Source organism: Dromaius novaehollandiae, chromosome 5 (assembly GCF_036370855.1).
Source record: "Dromaius novaehollandiae isolate bDroNov1 chromosome 5, bDroNov1.hap1, whole genome shotgun sequence".
In the NCBI taxonomy this organism is placed as follows: Eukaryota; Metazoa; Chordata; class Aves; order Casuariiformes; family Dromaiidae; genus Dromaius; species Dromaius novaehollandiae.
This window is the reverse complement of record NC_088102.1, coordinates 29,960,241-29,979,065: the sequence shown is the minus strand read 5'-3', so window position 1 is coordinate 29,979,065 and position 18,825 is coordinate 29,960,241. Positions and strand designations below refer to the sequence as shown.

General features: G+C 43.2%; 1 protein-coding gene across 1 annotated transcript in view; it reads right to left on the bottom strand.

Annotated features, from left to right (window-relative positions):
* Window positions 1-18,825, bottom strand: part of EGLN3 (egl-9 family hypoxia inducible factor 3) — a 30,950-nt gene that overhangs the window by 6,210 nt on the left and 5,915 nt on the right. Inside the window, exon 2 of the mRNA XM_026095091.2 lies at window positions 2,236-2,355. Coding sequence (XP_025950876.2) covers window positions 2,236-2,355 — 120 coding nt within the window. The remainder of the gene's footprint in view (window positions 1-2,235; window positions 2,356-18,825) is intronic.

Sequence of the window (18,825 nt, the reverse complement as noted above, 5' to 3'; positions counted from 1 at the left end):
CTGAAAGAGAAGGAAAGGTTACTTTTTCCACAGAAGTACAGGTTTCCACATATAAACACCCACATATTCATTTGAATAATGACTAGCTTTTCCCTCCTCAGTACCCAACAAACACAGAGTAAACATTTAATGACAACCAAGGAAGCTACATGACAGTGCCAAAGAACTGTATATGAATCTCTTGGTCACCTTGATTCTCCGAGTTTGTCATGTTTGAAAGTGAACGTCTGGCTAAAGCAAATGAAATACTGGGCAACTTTTGAGCTCCCAGTCACACATCTCTAAAACTAGTCAATACCCAGGAGGGAAGTAAGGATATTCCAGGTGACTGTTTTGAGGTCAGAGTCTCTTTCCAGTACATGCGAGAACCTGTGTCAGATCTCGCAGAAGATCTTTTAAATGTTGGAAAGAAGAGTGAAATCTATTCTATTATTGTAGTTTAACAAGTTTATGATAAATTTAATCTCTCAGTCATTTTTTCCTTCTTATGACATAGCCTGATTTCTCCAACACAATTTCTCTCCCTCTGCCATCAGTTTCAGGCTGGGGAGGGGAACGGTGGTGATCCACATGCACTGGAGAAACTTCAAAATATACATGTGAACTTCGCCTCCTCTCCACTGCTGCTAATAGGCTCTTTGGAGACCTTTGTGCTGCACCACAGAGTGCAACGTAGAGAGGTCAACCCAGCACTGATGTGACTTGGCATCTCCACAGGATATGCAAACCCCAGAAAGAAAGCATTAGCTTGGGTTTAAAGCAACACGGTTGCTTTGACATGCCAAAATGGTTATATCATGTCTCTTCTAGCATGTGTTTGCATAGAATTAGCATCAGTGTCCTGGTTTTGAGTTAGCCTTCTCAGAGCCAGCTTGGGTAATTCCTCACTCACTATCAGAATAAAAGTTCAGTGTACAAAATAAATTGTATGTTTTCATTTTCTCTTCTCATTTTTATGTCCCTTCTTTATTTTATTAGAACAAGATATTTCCCCATCATACTTTCAGTAACAGAATGTGGTTTTCTCCAACACAGCAGCCTCTAAATCTGAGCTCACTTCTTGGGGTTCATGGTGCTTCGGTTTGTCTATAGAACAACTACCTAAGATGACCAAGACAGGTTAGAGAGCCAGTAACACTGGGCAATTTGTGAATATTTTGGGAAGCATTACAACAACAGAAGCATAAAGAGACATTCTGCAATTTTACAAACCCCTATTTTGTTTCTAATTTAAAGATACGGTAAATTCAAGGCTGTCTTTATTGCCCAATAGTAATACAGACAGAAACGAGAGCACGGCTCTGCGAGGAGACCCACTGGTGGAGTAGGAGAGATGGAGAAGCCAAAACAAGCCACCTGCTCATTCTTCTCACAAGGCATGCAAAGAGCCCCTCCTCTCAGGAAAAGCGGTCAGGGATCTGAGAGGAACATAGGGGAAGGTCTCCAGACCCTGTGGAAGCCCTGGAATGGCTTCAGCAAAACCTTTTCCCAACTCCAATCTAATCTGTCAGGAAGCAGCTCTGAGAAGGCTGTTTTCATGCTATTAGGCTCCTTATGAAGTGTCCTTCAGTACTCCTGGGGTTGATTCAGAGTTACATGGTCTTGCAAAACCCACATCTTAACCCCCCTCTCCCCCCAAAAAAAATTCCCAAGAACCTTCCCCTAGAAGTGAAAGTATCAGCTCCTCAATTTAACAAATCTCTACTGAAAAAAAATCACCTCTAGTGAAAACACTAATGAAAAATGGAGCATGAACAGATCTTTCCTAGTTTCCTCACGCATCATAAGGAGGAGGAAAACCACAGATAAAACTGCCTAAAGATCTTCCACAGGTCAGCCTGAAGGACCAGTATCAAGAATGATAAGGTCCCAAATCTAGGCTGCCATATTATTCTGCTCCCAGGATCCACTTATTCCTCATTGGATAATGTTTTTCTTTCCAGTGCTTCATTATTCTTTTCTCTAAACAAAAAAAGTGCCAGCAGCCCAGTGCTTAGAAGCTTTATTCTATAACAACAAAACAGTATGTGTGTGGGATAAGAGAGAGAAAGATAAAAAGTTCAGATTCTTACTTCTAAAGGGTTGCTATAAACACCAAGAAAACAAATGTAAGTGATGAAGAATGGACCAGCTGTTCAAAAGTTCAAAGTTCACAGAAGCAACTGACAGCTCCAAAACTCTGCTTCTGAAGCCATTCTTCCTTTATGTTCTGCCTCAGCCCCATGGCTCACTCACCTTGGAGTCCCAGTTCTTATTCAGGTAATAAATACAGGTGATGCAGCGCCCATCGCCATTCGGATTGTCCACATGACGAACATATCCAGTTCCGTTTCCAGGATAGCAAGCGACCATAGCCTGAATGAAAGGTAAAGATAAAGATTCTGGAAAATGAATTCTCCAAGATGCCCACCTTTAGTATCTCTTTTCTAAGCATTCTCCAGCCACCAGTCTGGCTCAACCTCTTTCAGATGATGAATCCAAAAGCTGCAGCAGGCACCACCAGAAGGAATTTTCATACAAGCTTCTTTCTCTAGGCAAGTCAGCCAGTGTGAAATTCTAAACAGGAAATAAATACCCTTTATATTTCACAATATATACACCAAAACAGGGAAAAAAAATTGAATGAAACTAAAGTACTCATATGTATGGTGCAAGTTTATTGTTCTCTACAAGCTACGTGACTTTCATCTCATTATTTGAGGCAGTTTCAGCTAAAGTTTGCTTGGGTTTCTAAAGCTGAGCAGTCATTGCAAAACTGATGTGTCAGTCATAATGAAAGCAGACAGCAATGCCAGTAAGTCATGCTTTACCACCATCATCCTCCATATCTTCTACTCCCTATCATATATATATATATATATATATTATATATATATATCCATCCCTGTGGTCCAACAAAAATTGAGGTTCCCCAAGAGGTGTGGGTAAAAGTCCACAGAGCAAAGTCTGCAGAAATCTGTAACTCTTCCGTGCTGTGTTTGCACAGGGCAGTGCCTGTTTGCTTTCATGGACTGAGCCACAGAACTAACCAGACAGCTTTCAGAAGTGTACTTCTCTCTTTGATCATCTCCAGACGTGCTGATACAATCACTCACAGTGTTTAAATTTCACCTTGAATGATGAGATAAACCTAATATGAATTACTCCAAACCACAAGACTGAACTGAACACAACAGGTCTTAGAAGGGTTTTTACAGCAAAAACATGTTAAATTTGAGTTTACACTATTAGAAATCTGTGCAGGATGTGGGGAGGAGCACATGAGGCTGTTGGTGGGGTGCCACATCTTTGTTCCACGGTCACTCCTTCACTACTGGCACTGCTTGGTAGTGAGATCAGTCACTTTCCATAGAGTTTAGTCCACCAAAACTGTGGTAATAGAAGCCTTGGCCTGTTACTCCAACGTTTCCTTTTATTGCTCATCAGGACAATGATCATGGGACGATTCAGGTTGGAATAGCAAACACCATAACCAGATGTGGTCTCACCAGGGCTGAGCAGAGGGGGATAAACTATCCCCTTGACCAGCTGCCTGTGCTCCTGTGAATATGGCCCAGGAGGCTGTTGTGCTGGGGCACACTACGGGCTGGTGTTCAGCTCACTGCCCACTGCGACCCCCAGGGCCTTTTCAGCTGAGCTGTCCCCGGCCTGTACTGTTGCACAGGGCTCCTCCTTCCCAGGTGCAGAACTTTGCATGTGTCCTTGCTGAATTTCATCAGGTCCCTGCTGGCCCATTCCTCCTTCCCATCCAGGTACTTCTGGATGGCAGCCCTGCCCTCAAATATATCAACAGATCACCCCAGTTTGGTGACATCTGCACACTCTGTGACCTGCTTCAGGTCATTGACAGAGATGCTAAGCAAGTCAGGTCCCACGACAGACCCCTCCAGTACCCTATTTGTTACCAGCCTCCTTCCTGGTAGAGCATGACCCATTAATCACCACTCCCTAAGCCCAACCATCCAACCAGTTTTTTACCCATCTAGTTTTTCATCTATCCAGACCATAAACATCCTAACTTGGATACAGGAATGCTGTATATGCCTATCCCATAAAATGAGGGTGTGATTGTGTAGGGCTTGGATGACCTTCCCCTAACAATCTGTCAAGCACAGTTAATAACAACATTGAAGATATGACACTATAGGCTTTACCAATGTAGCAATTTAAATTTATTATTAAGGGACCCTAGAGGTCTTGTTTTCTGCTTCCTAGCACATGCTAAACCCATGCCATTTTATGCTGCTAGACACATGAACAGTTAGAGTATAGCACATGCCACTTTAATCACAACTCTTTTGCTGTGTTGACAAACACTGGGACAAAATTTATTATCAGTCAGCAAAATAGATCCCTTGGACCCTCTGCTACCAAAGACAAAAGTCTGTATTCACAGGAGTGGGCCAGTTAGGACAGGCATACACATACAGCTGCAAAAATACTGTTCTGTATTTTAAGTCATGTACAAATTGACTTTCATTATTGTTTCCTGTCTTCTCCCATAAACATTGGCACAAGGATACCTGCAGGCTGCGATAAAACACCAGAATCCACTCCTCAGCCTGGATGCCTCAGGCCATGGCTGCTCTGGGGTTGATGCCCTGCAGCAGCAGGAGATTATGTTGAACAGCAGCAAGTACCTTTAACTCTCAGTAATAGGCCCTCTTTGACCATGCTTGGCACTTGGCTAGATGCCTTGCTTTAGGTCCCATCTGCTCTATTGTCATTCTGCTGTTATAATTGGCTGTGTAGCCTCAAATTCAACAATATTTCATTGCCAGCTTGAGAACAACAGTAAGATCCAGGCTAAAGATCCAGCACTGGAAACAAGTTTGTTAGAGGGACAAGCCCAGCAAAAACCAGGTCCGAGGGAGCCATGTATCCCAGCAGGACAACCCACCTTGTGCATCCCCTAGAGCTCATCACTGTCTTTAAGGCCCCCCCCTCCCCATCCCCCATCCCATCTGCCAGCTCAGCAGCTCCTGCAGCTGCTCCCTTCACACATCCCAGTCAAAATGGGCTGGATCAGGCTGAACAATTAATGAACATAGTAACTCTTGGCTAAACCTGGTGCCTTTATGCTGAGGAACATGACCCAAGCAGCTGAGAGGGAGCAGCAATTTGAGTTTCCGGCCAAGGCAGGGAGGAAAGGCCACGGCCCAGGAGCACTGGGGGAGCGGGGTGCTGTCTCCACAGCGAGCCCAGCTGCTGCCACGGAAGGATGTGCACCCACACTGCCAGTGCAGCGTCTGGTTCAGCAGAGCTCCACTGATTACACCACGGGGAAGATGCATGGTGGGAGCAAAACTCCTTTGTAGGCTGATGCACATTGACTTAAAAAATAAGGTATTAACACAAAATCAGAGAGCAGATACTACTGCAAGAGCACTGAACTGCCCAAATAACAATCCAGTATGTTTGCAGCATTAATAATAATAAAAAAAGCTGCTGAAGAATAATAGACTTCAGGCCAGATCCTGAAAGGGATTTAGGTGCTTTACTTCCCACTGAAATATGGGCACAAGGCCAGAGTTTTCCCCTGGCCTTCCCCAAATAATATGTTCTCTTAGAAGAACGTGTACTTTGACTCTGAGAAATTGATGCATTATTTATTTACGCTGTGCACCTTTTGCAACTGCAACATGCATAGTCCCTGGGGATGAGCAAGCAGAACAATTCCCACAGAATTCTACAAGTTAAAAAAAGAAAAGAAAAGAAAAGAAAAGTTTTCTAGTAGTAGCAGCAGCAAAAGGAGAAATGCAGAACTGAAATATCCTTTTTCCTGGCATGTAGAATATTTGAATGAAACCTTAAACAATGAAGGGAAATCATTCTGGTCCTCCTAGAGCCTGTTGAAATGATATCAAGCTTTATCAGAGCACTGGCTGGAGCAGCTCCAGAGCAGATCAAGCTGGCCTCAGCAGGGATTCCAGCTGTTAGTGCTACTTTTGGATTCATTCAAAGCAAACAAGAAACAGAAGATGAGATGCGTGACCCAGACTTAATTTAGGTAATTGGTGAACACAGGTATTTGCCAGTTTAGTGCATGGGCTAGCTACAAAAGCTGGAGGCTGGATCACATTAATCAAACCACTTACCCCTCTGACAGATGAGCAGAACATCAATAAAAAACATTTCCTCTACATTTTCAGCTGTCATGTCCAGAAAAACACACTCCATTTCTGGGAACACATCTCCTCACCAACCAACTCCAATCCTAAACTAACTACACCAGTCAGTAATGAGCAGGAACGTGCCTAACTCGTATTTTTCTATTTTAAGCAATACAATCCATTGCAGTGGATGCTAGTTGGCTTAACTTTCTACTGCAAGGACTTAGAGCAAGTTTCAGCAATGCCCCATCACCACCACCTTATTTTGATTAAAGGAAAAAAAAAGAGAAAGATGAGTTTGTCTTTACTAGCCCACTCTTTCTAGATGTGGAAAATACACAACAGCTGAACAGCTAAAACCTGTGATACAGATGGATGCATGTGCAATGACACACGCACACACCATAGTTTGTCAACTAGATGACCAGATCATTGGTCTTCAGGCTTAAATTAAAGCCTAGGAAACTTGGAAAATAAAAAGCAATCATCAACGTTTCAGTTTCTGCACTGTCATTATCAGAGATGTTAGGTTTCCCAAGAGGGTGCAAATCAACCACCAGTTAAACGAGCAGTAATTATGAGCATTAGTAAGGAGCCAGGGATCATCACTAAGCTCCAAGTTGCATAGAAACTTGCAAAAATTTAAGTTATTCATCATTCAATTTTCAGTATTACACTCAAGTCAGCAGGAGAAATTTGCAAGTCATAATGCAAGACACCAAAGTTTGGAGTGTGATAAATAAAAAAAATAAATAAAAGTTCCATAAAAAGGTTTTTTCCCTGCCTTTCAGTGTTTCCAGTAAGCAGAAAACCAGATTTCTCATAGTTGATAGCCAGGACCATGCCATGAGGCATCATTCTGCTGTATTTCATAAAACAAGCAGCGCAGGGTGAACTGATACTTGGAACAAGTGCTGCAGAGACTACCTTAGCAAGAAGATGCTCACAAGTGGAAATGAACACTTCTGAACAGGAAGCAGTGATGACAGTGGATCAGAAGGAAATGCTTTCTTTGCCTGCTAGTACTAAGCCAAAGCCTCCAGGTACTGCTAGTTCAGACTGTATAGGTGATATTGTCAGCTCGCACTGATCCCGTGTTTTCCTCTCAGAACTAGTATGCTCTTTGCAACCAGCAGAGGAAATTCTGACCTGCGTGATTCTATCCTGCCAACACAAACCTCCCTTGCAGATTGAGCTAGAAAATCCACAATACGCTTTTTCATTTTCTGTTCCTGTATATCATTGAGCAGCTGCTACTTCTGATCTTTGGAGTGGATGAAATCTCTGCATACAACTTGTACATCAAATAGTTAAGTTCAGAAACCACTTGTAAATTCTGTTAGAGGAAAGGTGTTTTATAGACACAAAGCAATATAGATCTACAGTACCACTACGGTAGTTGTCTGGAAAGCCAAGATATTAATAAGAATTAATGGTGCTACAGCCACTACAGCTTTCAGACATGATTTTATGTGGCTGCACACTTCCAAGCTTCCCAAATTTCTGCCCAATATGTGGTTTTCAGTCCTGAACCAACAGTCAAACAAAATAAATAAATGAATGAATAAAATATATATATATTTTTTTTTTAAATCACCTAACCAGATTTTGGGAAATGCAGACTACCAGGATCCACTTCATTGGCATAAGTCTGAGTGCATATTGTACTCAACTAGGTTTTAGTTTGTAGACTCACATATTCTGTACAGGCAGAAAGAGAAAATGAAAGGCGCACAGCATGCTCCACATTAAAAGAACATGAGTAGTCTGACAGTTCGTGATCAAAGACAAGAGATTCTCAGCTGAGACTTGTCTGACACACAGGCACAACAGGGTGTTTCTTAAGTACTTTCTTGTTGCACCCAGTTGTGCCCAAGTGTTTTCTACTGTGTAACTTATAATGGTTAGGTATAAAATATTCATGACTTATTAAATATTAGTTTGTTTAAATTTATGAAAGTTAAAACATTCAGCTGCTATACTGAAGCATAAACTAAGAAAATTGGTCTAATTTAATAGTCTGTAGAGATGGGAGGAAACAGAGGGAAGAAGATTGTGTTAAAACACTAAAATCAGACACATTAGCATTGTGCCTGTTGGAAGAAGAATCACCAATTTCACTTGGGGAAGGATCAACCCTGCTGTCTTCAGTCACTCAGAACATAAAATAGGCTTCAGTGGCAGTGCTGCCTGGGAAGTAGTGCCTCATTTCCTTTCCCATTACTTTATTTTCAGTCTTTAATCGAATAGCTGCTGGGTCTACAAAGCTAAAGTTAGCATTCTCTGTTTAATCAGCTTCTTACTTGGGGTGAAGGCAGGAGAGGGAAGAGGGTCTGAGCAAGGAACCTATTTTTAGAAGCTAAGAAACAGTGGGGAAAAGGCTGGAGTTTGGCAGAGCAAGCCACCTGCATCTTTTCACTTCAGCTTCCATCTTTACAGAGCCCTAAACCCAAGCCATATTGAAGAGCTCTAAAAAGAAAAAAAGCTAACAGAAACAACAACAATAATCCTAGGGCAGTTACCTTCTTTCATGAAGAAAGCACACCAGACTCCTAAAATTCATTTACAAGCACAATTTGTTGAAGATGTCCTGAGCAAGCCAGCAGCTCGTGGAAGTAGTCTTACAAGATGAAGGTGCCTTAGTTGGAGGTGACAAGTGTCTACTGAAGGGCTAGATGAGGCCTGGCAAACAAGACTGTAGGATGTTGTACTGCTAGGTAGGTGGCCCATCTACAGAAATACAGAGTACTATATCTTGGCCAGATTGACATGATCACAGCTACCTTTGCTCCATGCTCTTGTGTATCAGCCTCCTTGAAAATCTGGGACAAAACAAGACATTTCCATGGCCAGGGACCCAGCAACACAAACAAAAATACATCCATTCTCAGAATTTATCATCTCATCATTACATGCCATTTTCTGTCCTCCTCCCCCCTTTTTCTTAAACGCTATCTTCCTGTTGGGCGAGAATAACTTATAACTTTACAAGAATCTTGTTTCCAGAGATTGCATTTTAAGGCAGGTGACCTGATACTTGCTTCCCCTTGGGTGTATGTGACCTTGATTATCAGATCCAGATCACCCAAGAACTAGGAGAGGAGAGGAAAGAAAAAAAAAAACCACAAACCTCTCCCTTTTTGTTTCATTTTGGTCTTTCATATGCACCACTGTAGCTTTACTACTGTTTGCAGGTGCACAGAGACATTTCAGAGATTTTTTTGAGGAAAAGACTAACTGCAGAAGGTATTGCTCTCAACTTCAGAGAAAAAAAAGCAAAGATAGTGAGCTTCTTTGCTTACCAATCAAAAGGCTATTATATTATTATAATCTCCATAAAATGGAAGACTGTTGCTGCTTATTAAATATCTTCACTAATCACTGGAACTAAGGGTAGAAACAAAGAATTACACAGGAGAGCTCTGGTCATAGATTATCATCATGCCACACAGCTGTTGATGACTGGCATGTTATCTAGTAGTAGCTCAAGGAGCCCCTAATAAGCTTTCAAATCTTGTGGAGTCTGTCTAGGAAGCTAGATCATAGATTGATGTTGCCTTAAAAATGAGCTCCCTATTAAATGAATCTGTGATGGGGCTTAGGAAGCTTTTCTAATGATTGACAATAAAATTTAGTTCTTCATGGCCTGAAGAGTCCTATTAATGTGAAGGACAGCTTTGTCTTGCGAAGATTTTTTATTTCTTTTCCTAGCAGATCATCCACTTAGAGATAAATCTGGATGCCCTTCAAGTTGGAGCCAGCTGCCAGGACAATGACTTTGTGAAGTAGGAAGGTGTGGAACAGTCATGCCTTGCGTTAGCAGTGGTTGTCTTTGATTGTCAAGAAAATAGGGAGCATCTGTGAATCAAAATTACTGGATCTTGGAGACAGTGGTGAGCTCTGTTGAACTGGCCCTGTTGCTGCATACTTCCTGCGGTCCTAAAGAGGAGCAGCTATTCGGGAAGCTGCAAAAGGAGCCAAGAGAGGGAAGAGTTCTCCAGGCTTCCAGGGAGAAAAATCTCATTTGTGGTTCCCTCAGCGGAAGAGGCACAGACTATTCATCTTCCTCTGTATATTGTCTAGACTGTATTTTTAAAAGCCAAGTAAAATAACAACTCCTTTCTTTCAGACCACCACTCAAATTCTGTGTTCAGCCTCCTGGCATGGCCAGGAGAAAGCAGAATACTGAAGAAAAAATCTAAAATTTCCACAGGATTACAACTGTCCTTGCAGTGAACACCTTTGTCTCTTCTAATTATTAAAAGCATTGATCTCCTTCCTTGTATACTTAGTTGGTCTACGTATTTCTGCATGTATGTCAATTAACACTTTTCCCCAGTTCTTCATCTGCCCTGTCTTGCATTCTGCAATGGTAAAATCAGGTAAGATTTATTTTACATTATGCTCTGACCTAAAAACTACATTAGGCTGCAACGTTACTCAGTACTTGTTCTTTGTACGTGCACAGAGACAATACAGTTTTCAGGAGAGATTCACTTGCTGTGACAAGCAGACTTACCATCGCTTTAGGACCTGAGATTTAAAAGGCTATTGCCAGTGAATTAGTTTCAGTCAAGGATATTCAGATTAAGCCTCCAATTAGCAACTGTAAACATGCGCAGTGCATCAATGTATCAATAAAAGCTGTTTCAGTTTAGAAAGAGCACCCGCCCCTTCACTGCTGAGCCCTGGCTCCTGGCCAGCTAGATGATGGCTTAATGACAGTGCTACGTGCAGAGCGTGAGGCTATCGGCAATCAAACACAAACTTTACTCCAGAGTACACTTTACAGAGAAGCTGCGGAGGGAAGAGGAAAAAGCCCACGCTTACAGTACATACAATCAAGGCACTTCTCTTTTCTGGTTCTTACTGGTCTCCATCTCCCTCCCCCTCCTGCAGGCACACACACTTCTTGCACACATTGTATCATTAAAAACAAAAAAAACCACATTTTAGGATTATTTTTGCCTGTACTTGAAGCCCTCTTTCATCACCCAAAACTCCCCCCCCCCCCCCCCCCGGTCCCCCACCAAACAAACCTGGGATGAACTGCACTAATGAGAAAGCATCATAAACATTCAATATAGATAGAGAAAGTGCCCCCTGTAATGAGTCCCAGGGGACACAGCAACAAGCTCCACCTCTGTAGAAAAGCAAGTTCTTAACTGCAAGCTCATTAAGGAAATCTGTAAGGACTCTCCCTGTGGGGATAAAGGCATGGTAACCAGAAAACACATCTTCTGTAGACTATTCTTATCTATTAAGTAGAAGGATAATTTCATAGTTCCTTAAATATTCAATCCTTTTATTCCTTGTCAGCACTTAAGACTTTTCAATTCTGCTAGTAATCACCCAGAGGAGTATTGACAGGGCGCCTGATACATAATACCTTTTTCCTCCAGCATTTAAAGAAATTCCACATATTTTGAGGCTCTTGTGGGTGCATTAATGTCAGGAGAGACAGCCAGAACATAGGCAAACCTATGTGGGAGTTGTGCTCGTACCAACGCTGCCTGCGCTGGCCAACATTCCTTTTTCATTATTATTCATTTATTTTTAACCTGTGGACCCACAAAGAGTGAGTAATGCTGCCCACAAGACCTTATCAGACCACACATGGTATGGTGTATACATAACGACATTTTTGTGCACATTTCATTTCTGGTGCGTTTGGGGGGCAGCCCCAGCGGAGTGGTTACAAAAAGTGGTTACGAGTCACCACCGCAACCCGGGCCCAGGCCAGCCCTGGGGCCCTGGATGGGACGGGCTGGTTGCTGCAGGTGCCGTGGGGCACGGTCCCTCACTCCATGCCATGCAGCCCCAGACACCTCCCTGTGGCCCCACGTGCTCCCAACCGGACCACCGGGAGAGTTTTCTCCATCCACCTTGGTACAGCCGAAACCCCTCTCTGTCGCCGGAGAGCAGCCCAGCCAATGCGGCAGCAGGTTTTGGTCCACCACTGTCATGCCTGGTGGGTCCCCAAATACCCCTCAGGGCCCTCCCCAAACTGTCAAGGCTGCCTTGGCTTTTGAAGCTACTGAGACATTAATGCACCACTTGAACAGCGAGACAAGTGGTGCTCAAGTGTTTGCTATCACAGCAGTAACACCAAATTAAGGCTAATTGATGAGACCAGTTATCTCCTATGTTAACTCTGGAATTAAGCCCTCTCATGCACCCCCTGTCCATCTTTTTCTCCCCCACCACGATTTTTGAAGACGTTGCCTAGCTAACAGTACATCTATTCCTGCACAGAAGTTTGTGCAAATGAGTATTTATGGGTAAAGCCCATTAAAATTACCAGTGATAAATTACCATCAGAAATAATTTATGCTACGTTCAAAAAACATGGGTAGTCTTTAAGGCTTTGCCTGCACATTAAGTTGTACTACTCTGATGACACTTGTACAATTACAGCAGTACAATCCATCTCATGCGGGTGCAATTAAAGGGGATGAATGTGTACATAATGACACAGCATCTTTCCATACAAGGAGGGAAATGTATGAGCTATTCCAAGTCAAGACAATTTTGTAATGATATAACTGTACCTGCTCTAAGGTTAGGCAATAAAATGATATTAGTTTAAAAAAAAAAAAAAAAAAAAAAAAAAAAAAAAAAAAAAAGGCTAGTAAGCACTGTAGTGCCTCCCCTGCCCCCCATGCACACAGTCAGTATTTGCTCCAACGAAACTGTGTGTAGGCAGAAACCAGGCAACTCTGAAAAACAAAGTATGCATAAATACATGCATGCAACAAATTCAACTACATCCTTTACCTCACATTTGCACAGCTCAAAGCTATTCACAAAAGCTCTCAGCTCATACACAAGCAAGCCTGGACTCAGTCACGTGCCTGCCTCAAATCCAGCCGAGAGGCAACACCAGAATCCAGATTTGAACTCTGGTTGCTGAATCCCCACATCTGTTTTTTCCAGTGATCAGGACTCTCGCATGGATTTATGCTGCCACCACCTGACAGAAGAGGCCAGCCCTCGAAGCCCAGCTGCCCAGGCTAACGCAGGCAGTGGCCGGAGGTGCGGACCCCTCGCTGGGACACGGCCACAAGCTGCAGGGTGTCCTGTACCACGTCCCCTGCCGCCCCCACCACACCTGCCATGTTCAGCCCTGTCGCAGTCCCCCCAGAGGCTTACCCAACAACTCACTGAAGCAACCACCCTTGGCAGGTTTCTCAAGACCAGATTCAGGACTGGGGATTAAAGCAAAAATGTTCTTTGGCATGTCAGGTGGTATTTGCAGGAAGCCCAGCGGCTGCCGAGCAGGGAGGTGGTCTTGCTGGTGTGGGTTCAGGATGTTTCCTGAGGATACAGAAAGCCTGGAGAGGACTATCTGGCTCCGTTCCCTCCTTTTTCCTCTTCCTCTCCAAAAACTCCTTCCTCTCTGGCAGCCAGTGTGCAGAGAGCAGCTTGGAGCCACCACAAAGGAGGTGGGGAGCAAACAGCAGAAGCGGCCCCGCTCAGGCTGCTCCTGGCGGGTGCCCGTGGGATGGACGTGGAGACGAGAGAAGGTGGCTGCATGGGCCGGATGGACTGGGGAGGGGGAAGGCCCTTGGCGAGGCAGGGAGGCTGGCTCTGCAGGCAGCTAGGATGCGAGCCCCTCTCTGCAGTGGGAAAGGGGCACTGCAGGGGGGATCCTCAGGGACGGGGAGGGGGAAGGCAGGGCAGATATGTGGGGCAAGGTGGAGAATGGGGGTATATATGTGCACATTGAGGTGTGCAGGTGAAGTAGGCACCATGTCTGCCTATAGCTGTGATCACCTTTAGCACAACTGGTGTCTGTCCTAACTGCAGCCTGGACATCGCACTTTGTAACTCAATAATTAACAGCAACAGTAAGCAGTGAAATAGGCTTTTAACCAAGTGCCAGCAAACATCAAAAGTAAGCTAAGAAAAAAGAGTGTATTTCTCTCTCAGCTGCAGACATCTTAGATGAGTGGAGGAAAGAGGGGCAGGGAAGGCACATCAATTACATTTTCATCCTCCGCAAGCAGTGATCACTGAGTGTTAGGGTGGCACTGTCCCTTTAAGTCACCAGTGAGAAGTCAAGCTGTGCATTTAGGAATGTAATGGTGAAATGCACAATCTCAACACTTCAGCCTTTGACCACTATCAAATCTTGAATTATAACATATCTGGCAATGAGGACTGGCATTTGCTAACTCTCTCATTGCTCCTCCTGCAAAGAGGAAGTCTGTAAAATACTTAACCAGGCAGTGACCTTTCCTGTTGGCCTGCTTCAGAGACCATGCTCATGCTTTACAAAAGAAGACAGAGCACAAGTTAATGTAAGGAAACAGAAATATTGGTGACCACTGTAAAGAACAGAGTTATCAAAATATCCTGGGGGACCTTGTTCTATTTATATGTGCATAGTCATACATCATGGTTTATATGCCTTAACAGTAGGACATGTATTTACAGTGAAGTTCCTCCCTTTCCTGCCTTCAAACCACTTCTCAAACCATTTGTACCAGATTCCATCTGGGAAATCAGAGGGGAAAGGTGCACTTACACCTTATATAGTCTTCAGCAGCAAACACAACATCCTAAGCCTGTTAACAACCTGGGACTAGGCAAGCTGAGAGCTAACTGATACATTTTTTGCATCTCCTCTCCCAAATTCCCCTGCACATTCTGCAAGTTGTTCTCCCAGCCCCATCCTGCAAGGTGCTGTGCACAAGAGGCTCCTGTGGTCCATGGGGTCTCGGGGGAGCTGGGAGGCTCCAGGCTGGCACCCACCAGCTCCGCTGCCTGCCAGGGCCCCGTGCCGCAGGCAGTTCCCATTCAATGCAGCATTCCCTGCCCGAGCTGACTAGCGTCTAATTGCCTTTATGCATTACTGGAATAACTACTACTGTTAACGGTGTAAGGCAGGTTTGCTGCAAGACAGTCAATTGCAAAGGTCAGATAAAAAAAATCATAATCATTATAGATAATGTGAAGAGTGCTGACACTTTAAGTCTTTATCAAGAAGTAAGGTTCTTTGCTCCCTCCCAAGCCAAAATGTAAAGATGGTCCATATTTCAATTCTAAGGCAAAAATGTTGACAAAGCCTTAGAGCAGCACAGGAAATCAATGCAGCTTTTCCCTTATGTATTCTAAACATATTCTAACATATTCTAGATCAAGCACATAAGGATGTGCTTAAGTCCCATTGATTTCAAAGTGTGTTTAAGAAAAGTACTTAAGTGTGTTGCTGAACTGGGGCCAAAACTTCAAAGACATTTGCATTATTGATTTGTATTAAAAAAGGCTCAGTGCAAGAAGTAAGATCTAAAAAAAATGACAATTACGATTATGACTTACATACAATAAGAGAATGCAAGCTTATTTCTTGCTTGGATTGCTGGGTCTAAAAAGAAAACACTGAAAAGAGTCTGGATTCATACAGACTAGAGATATCCTGTTATTCAAAATAACAGGATTTTTTTTTTTTTTTTTTTTTTTTTGCTGCAAAGTAGGATTCCTTGGTGTTTGCCAAAAGATGTAGCTATCCTGTCATTTCCAGCTGACAAAGCTTTGGACAAACTGGATCTTTCCAGGCGGTGTAGATAGTGTGCCATACCATACTCCTGTAAAATTTACACCATTCATTTTAAACTGGATGGCTGGTGGCATGAACATTTAGTAAGCCTTCATCAAACAATTAAGTTCAGCAAAATCTCTTGCATTTTTTATTTGTGGGGAAAAAAACAGTAAAATCTCTTACATGCTTTTATTTGTGAAAAATCAGAGCGTTAAGTGTCTTGTTTAATCAACTGCTTTCCATTAAGTGTTTTGCATAGTGGCATCAAGTTCTTTTCTCCACTAATCTTATCATAACACAATGACAAGAGAAAAATGACTAGAGAAAAGCTCCTTTCCGTCACTGAGAGATAGTAGGTGCGTATGTGTGAGGCGAGTGAGCAATGGAGGGGAAACAGGGCTTACAGCTCGCTCCACCTCACTTGCAGGAAGGGTCAGGAGCAGTGTGCTGACAGCAACACACTTGCTAGGAGTTCAGACAGGAGGGGACAGACTACGTGCGCTTCCTTCATCCTTTTCCTTCCTCCATCTCACTGTCTGAATAGTGAGAGAGAGCTTCCTCTTGCTTTTCTGACCAGCCCCATTACCCCCTTTTAAAAACCATAAAAAGGGTATAAAAAGTTGCCAGGTAACGGAACGCCTAAATGCCTTTGCCACGTCAGCACACATTGGCACATCTGTGACGAGGCACCAGTTATGGACCCACAAGCCTACCAGAGGGGCCATCAACCGCCCTGGGCGCAGGTGCCAGGAGCACTTCCCAACACACCTCTCCCTCAGGCTCCTCCACTAATTCAGTGCGACCTTGTCACAGAAGCCGAGAGGCTTGTGTTGCCAGCAGCTTTCTGACAACGCTGTTTCAGTCTTTAGCTTTGCGGCAGAAAGATTACAGTCATGATAAATCTGATTCAGGGTTTCAGACTCCCTGTAGTTGGTATGCACACATCTTCCTTCCCAGAAGTCTAAAACCGGTAGCACTTCCTTGCAGACTTCCCTGCCCACTCTTCCAACTCTCACCAGCCACCTACTACAAGATGAACGACCACTGAGACCTCTGGTGCCAAAGGACAGCTTGTCACTGGCCTATTACACAATGGAAAAAGGCAGTCCAACTGAAACAGAAGCAGGAGAAACTTTGTAAAAAGTGAATACCTCAAAAAAAAAAAAAAAAGAAAAAGTACTTTGACTTTGTAAGAGCCATCTTGAAACATTTGATAAAAGTATCGATCGCTAAGTGTCTAGCCTATTCAGCAAACATGATTTCATCTGATCACAGGTGCATTCATGTTTGGGCTGGTGTGATTTTATTTTTCCTTGTATCCCATCCCTGCCACAAATGGAAGGGAATTGCTGAGAGTGTCCAGGCACTGTTGAACCCCACCATGACCATCACAGCCACCTCAGGGGAGGGAAAGGGAAAAAAAAGGAGGAGAAAAAGGAATGAGAAGGGGATTCCAAGTATTAAACCAAGCAAGTTGTTTAAGAGGTGACATGAAGGATAACTTATTATACTTACTTATTACATAACATATTACTTCAAGCCACCATCCAGATAAGATTGGAAGTCAAAGAAAGAAGAGTTCACTGCACAAGCAAATAAAGATACCAGGGTTAACACAGACACCTGCAATTCTTAATGCCAACAAACAGGTTCACTTTTACTGTATACATGCTCTCCTGCATCAGAGTAATGAGTATCCATGCATCTTCATTTAAACACATACGGTTACTAGCAGTCAGCTCTAATGAACTGAATTATTCATTATTAATCACTTTGAAAAGCAGCTGTGTACAAATATTAACAGTAAGGACCAGCTCCCCTCTCCCCAAAATGCAAGCTCAGGGATATTTTGCCTTGCAATGCTGCCCACACCCCTGCAAGTCCAAAGGATAAACAGGCCCTGCACCTACAGGCATTAATGCCACCTGTATTAGAGTGCTCCACCCCATGTAGCTGGGTAAGGTTTACACTGACATTTAATGAGCAATAAGCTCTTATACAAAAACAAACTCTGAGCAGCACATGTATACTTAGGGCCTGCAATAATAGGGATATTGGCAGGCACACAAGCATAGCTACTGCAGCAAGTCTGCGGCTATAAGAGCTCAAGTAGCGGGGCTGGGAAGGGCTGGTACCCGCACACTTATGGCAACAGAAAAATGTATTAAGAAAAATGTGCTATTGATATGTGACAGATTTTTTGGAAAAGCTCTCTGCTTTGCCATCATTATATCACTCAAGAGTCTAATAAGGCAATAAATCTAAGCACTGCTTGACTGCAAAACTACAGACAAAATAGTTAAAAAAAAAAAATCAAATAACTTGCCCTGATCCCACAAATACCAATACACGTGCACAAACTCAGAATAAACAGACCACTCTGTTCTTTACACTGTCCCAGAGCACACACGTATTTCCCTTTTCTTGCTGGATTAGCCAGTCTTCCTCCGTGAGACTGACTCTAGAGCACATGGACAGACTCTTAAAACAACACTGTAGGAAAGGTCGCTGGGTGGTCACAGATTTCCCCTGCACGAGAGGAGGAAAAGACAACCAACAGCAGCTCTCTGGCTGGCAAGGGGTCCAGTCTAATGCACACTGAAGACAACACAATTTTTCCACTGCCAAGAGCAGAGTGAGTCTTCCAGTGCATTTAGTTCAGGCTCTTGAGAGTGATGATACATAACAGGTTCCAAGTTTTAAAGCTTCTTTTAAGTAACTTTAACACCTCAACACCAGCTTAAAGACCATTCAGTAGAGGTTATCCATGTTTCTAAACTCACCTGTGGACATGCATACAGCTGCCTGTAAAATATTGACCTGTTTCCCCAATACCCCATCCCTGTTAAGTGGAAAAGTGATCTGAAAGATTCACCAAGTACCTGTTTGAAAAAAGCATCTTTTGAAAATTTCAAAAGGTCATTGATCATAATTTGTAGAACAAAAACAAGACCTAATATTCCCAGGTTTATACTCATCTAACACTCAATTGTCAAGTAAAAATTATGCATTCCTGTGTATTATTAACCAGGCTAACTAATCTTGCTTGACAAACACAGATATAAACATCAGTTTTGACACAGAGCCAAAGCAACCGCTCTAGGATCTCTGCCAATGCTGAATTCCTTGCTCTGATATCATAAAACGACTTGTCTGTTGTATTTACAG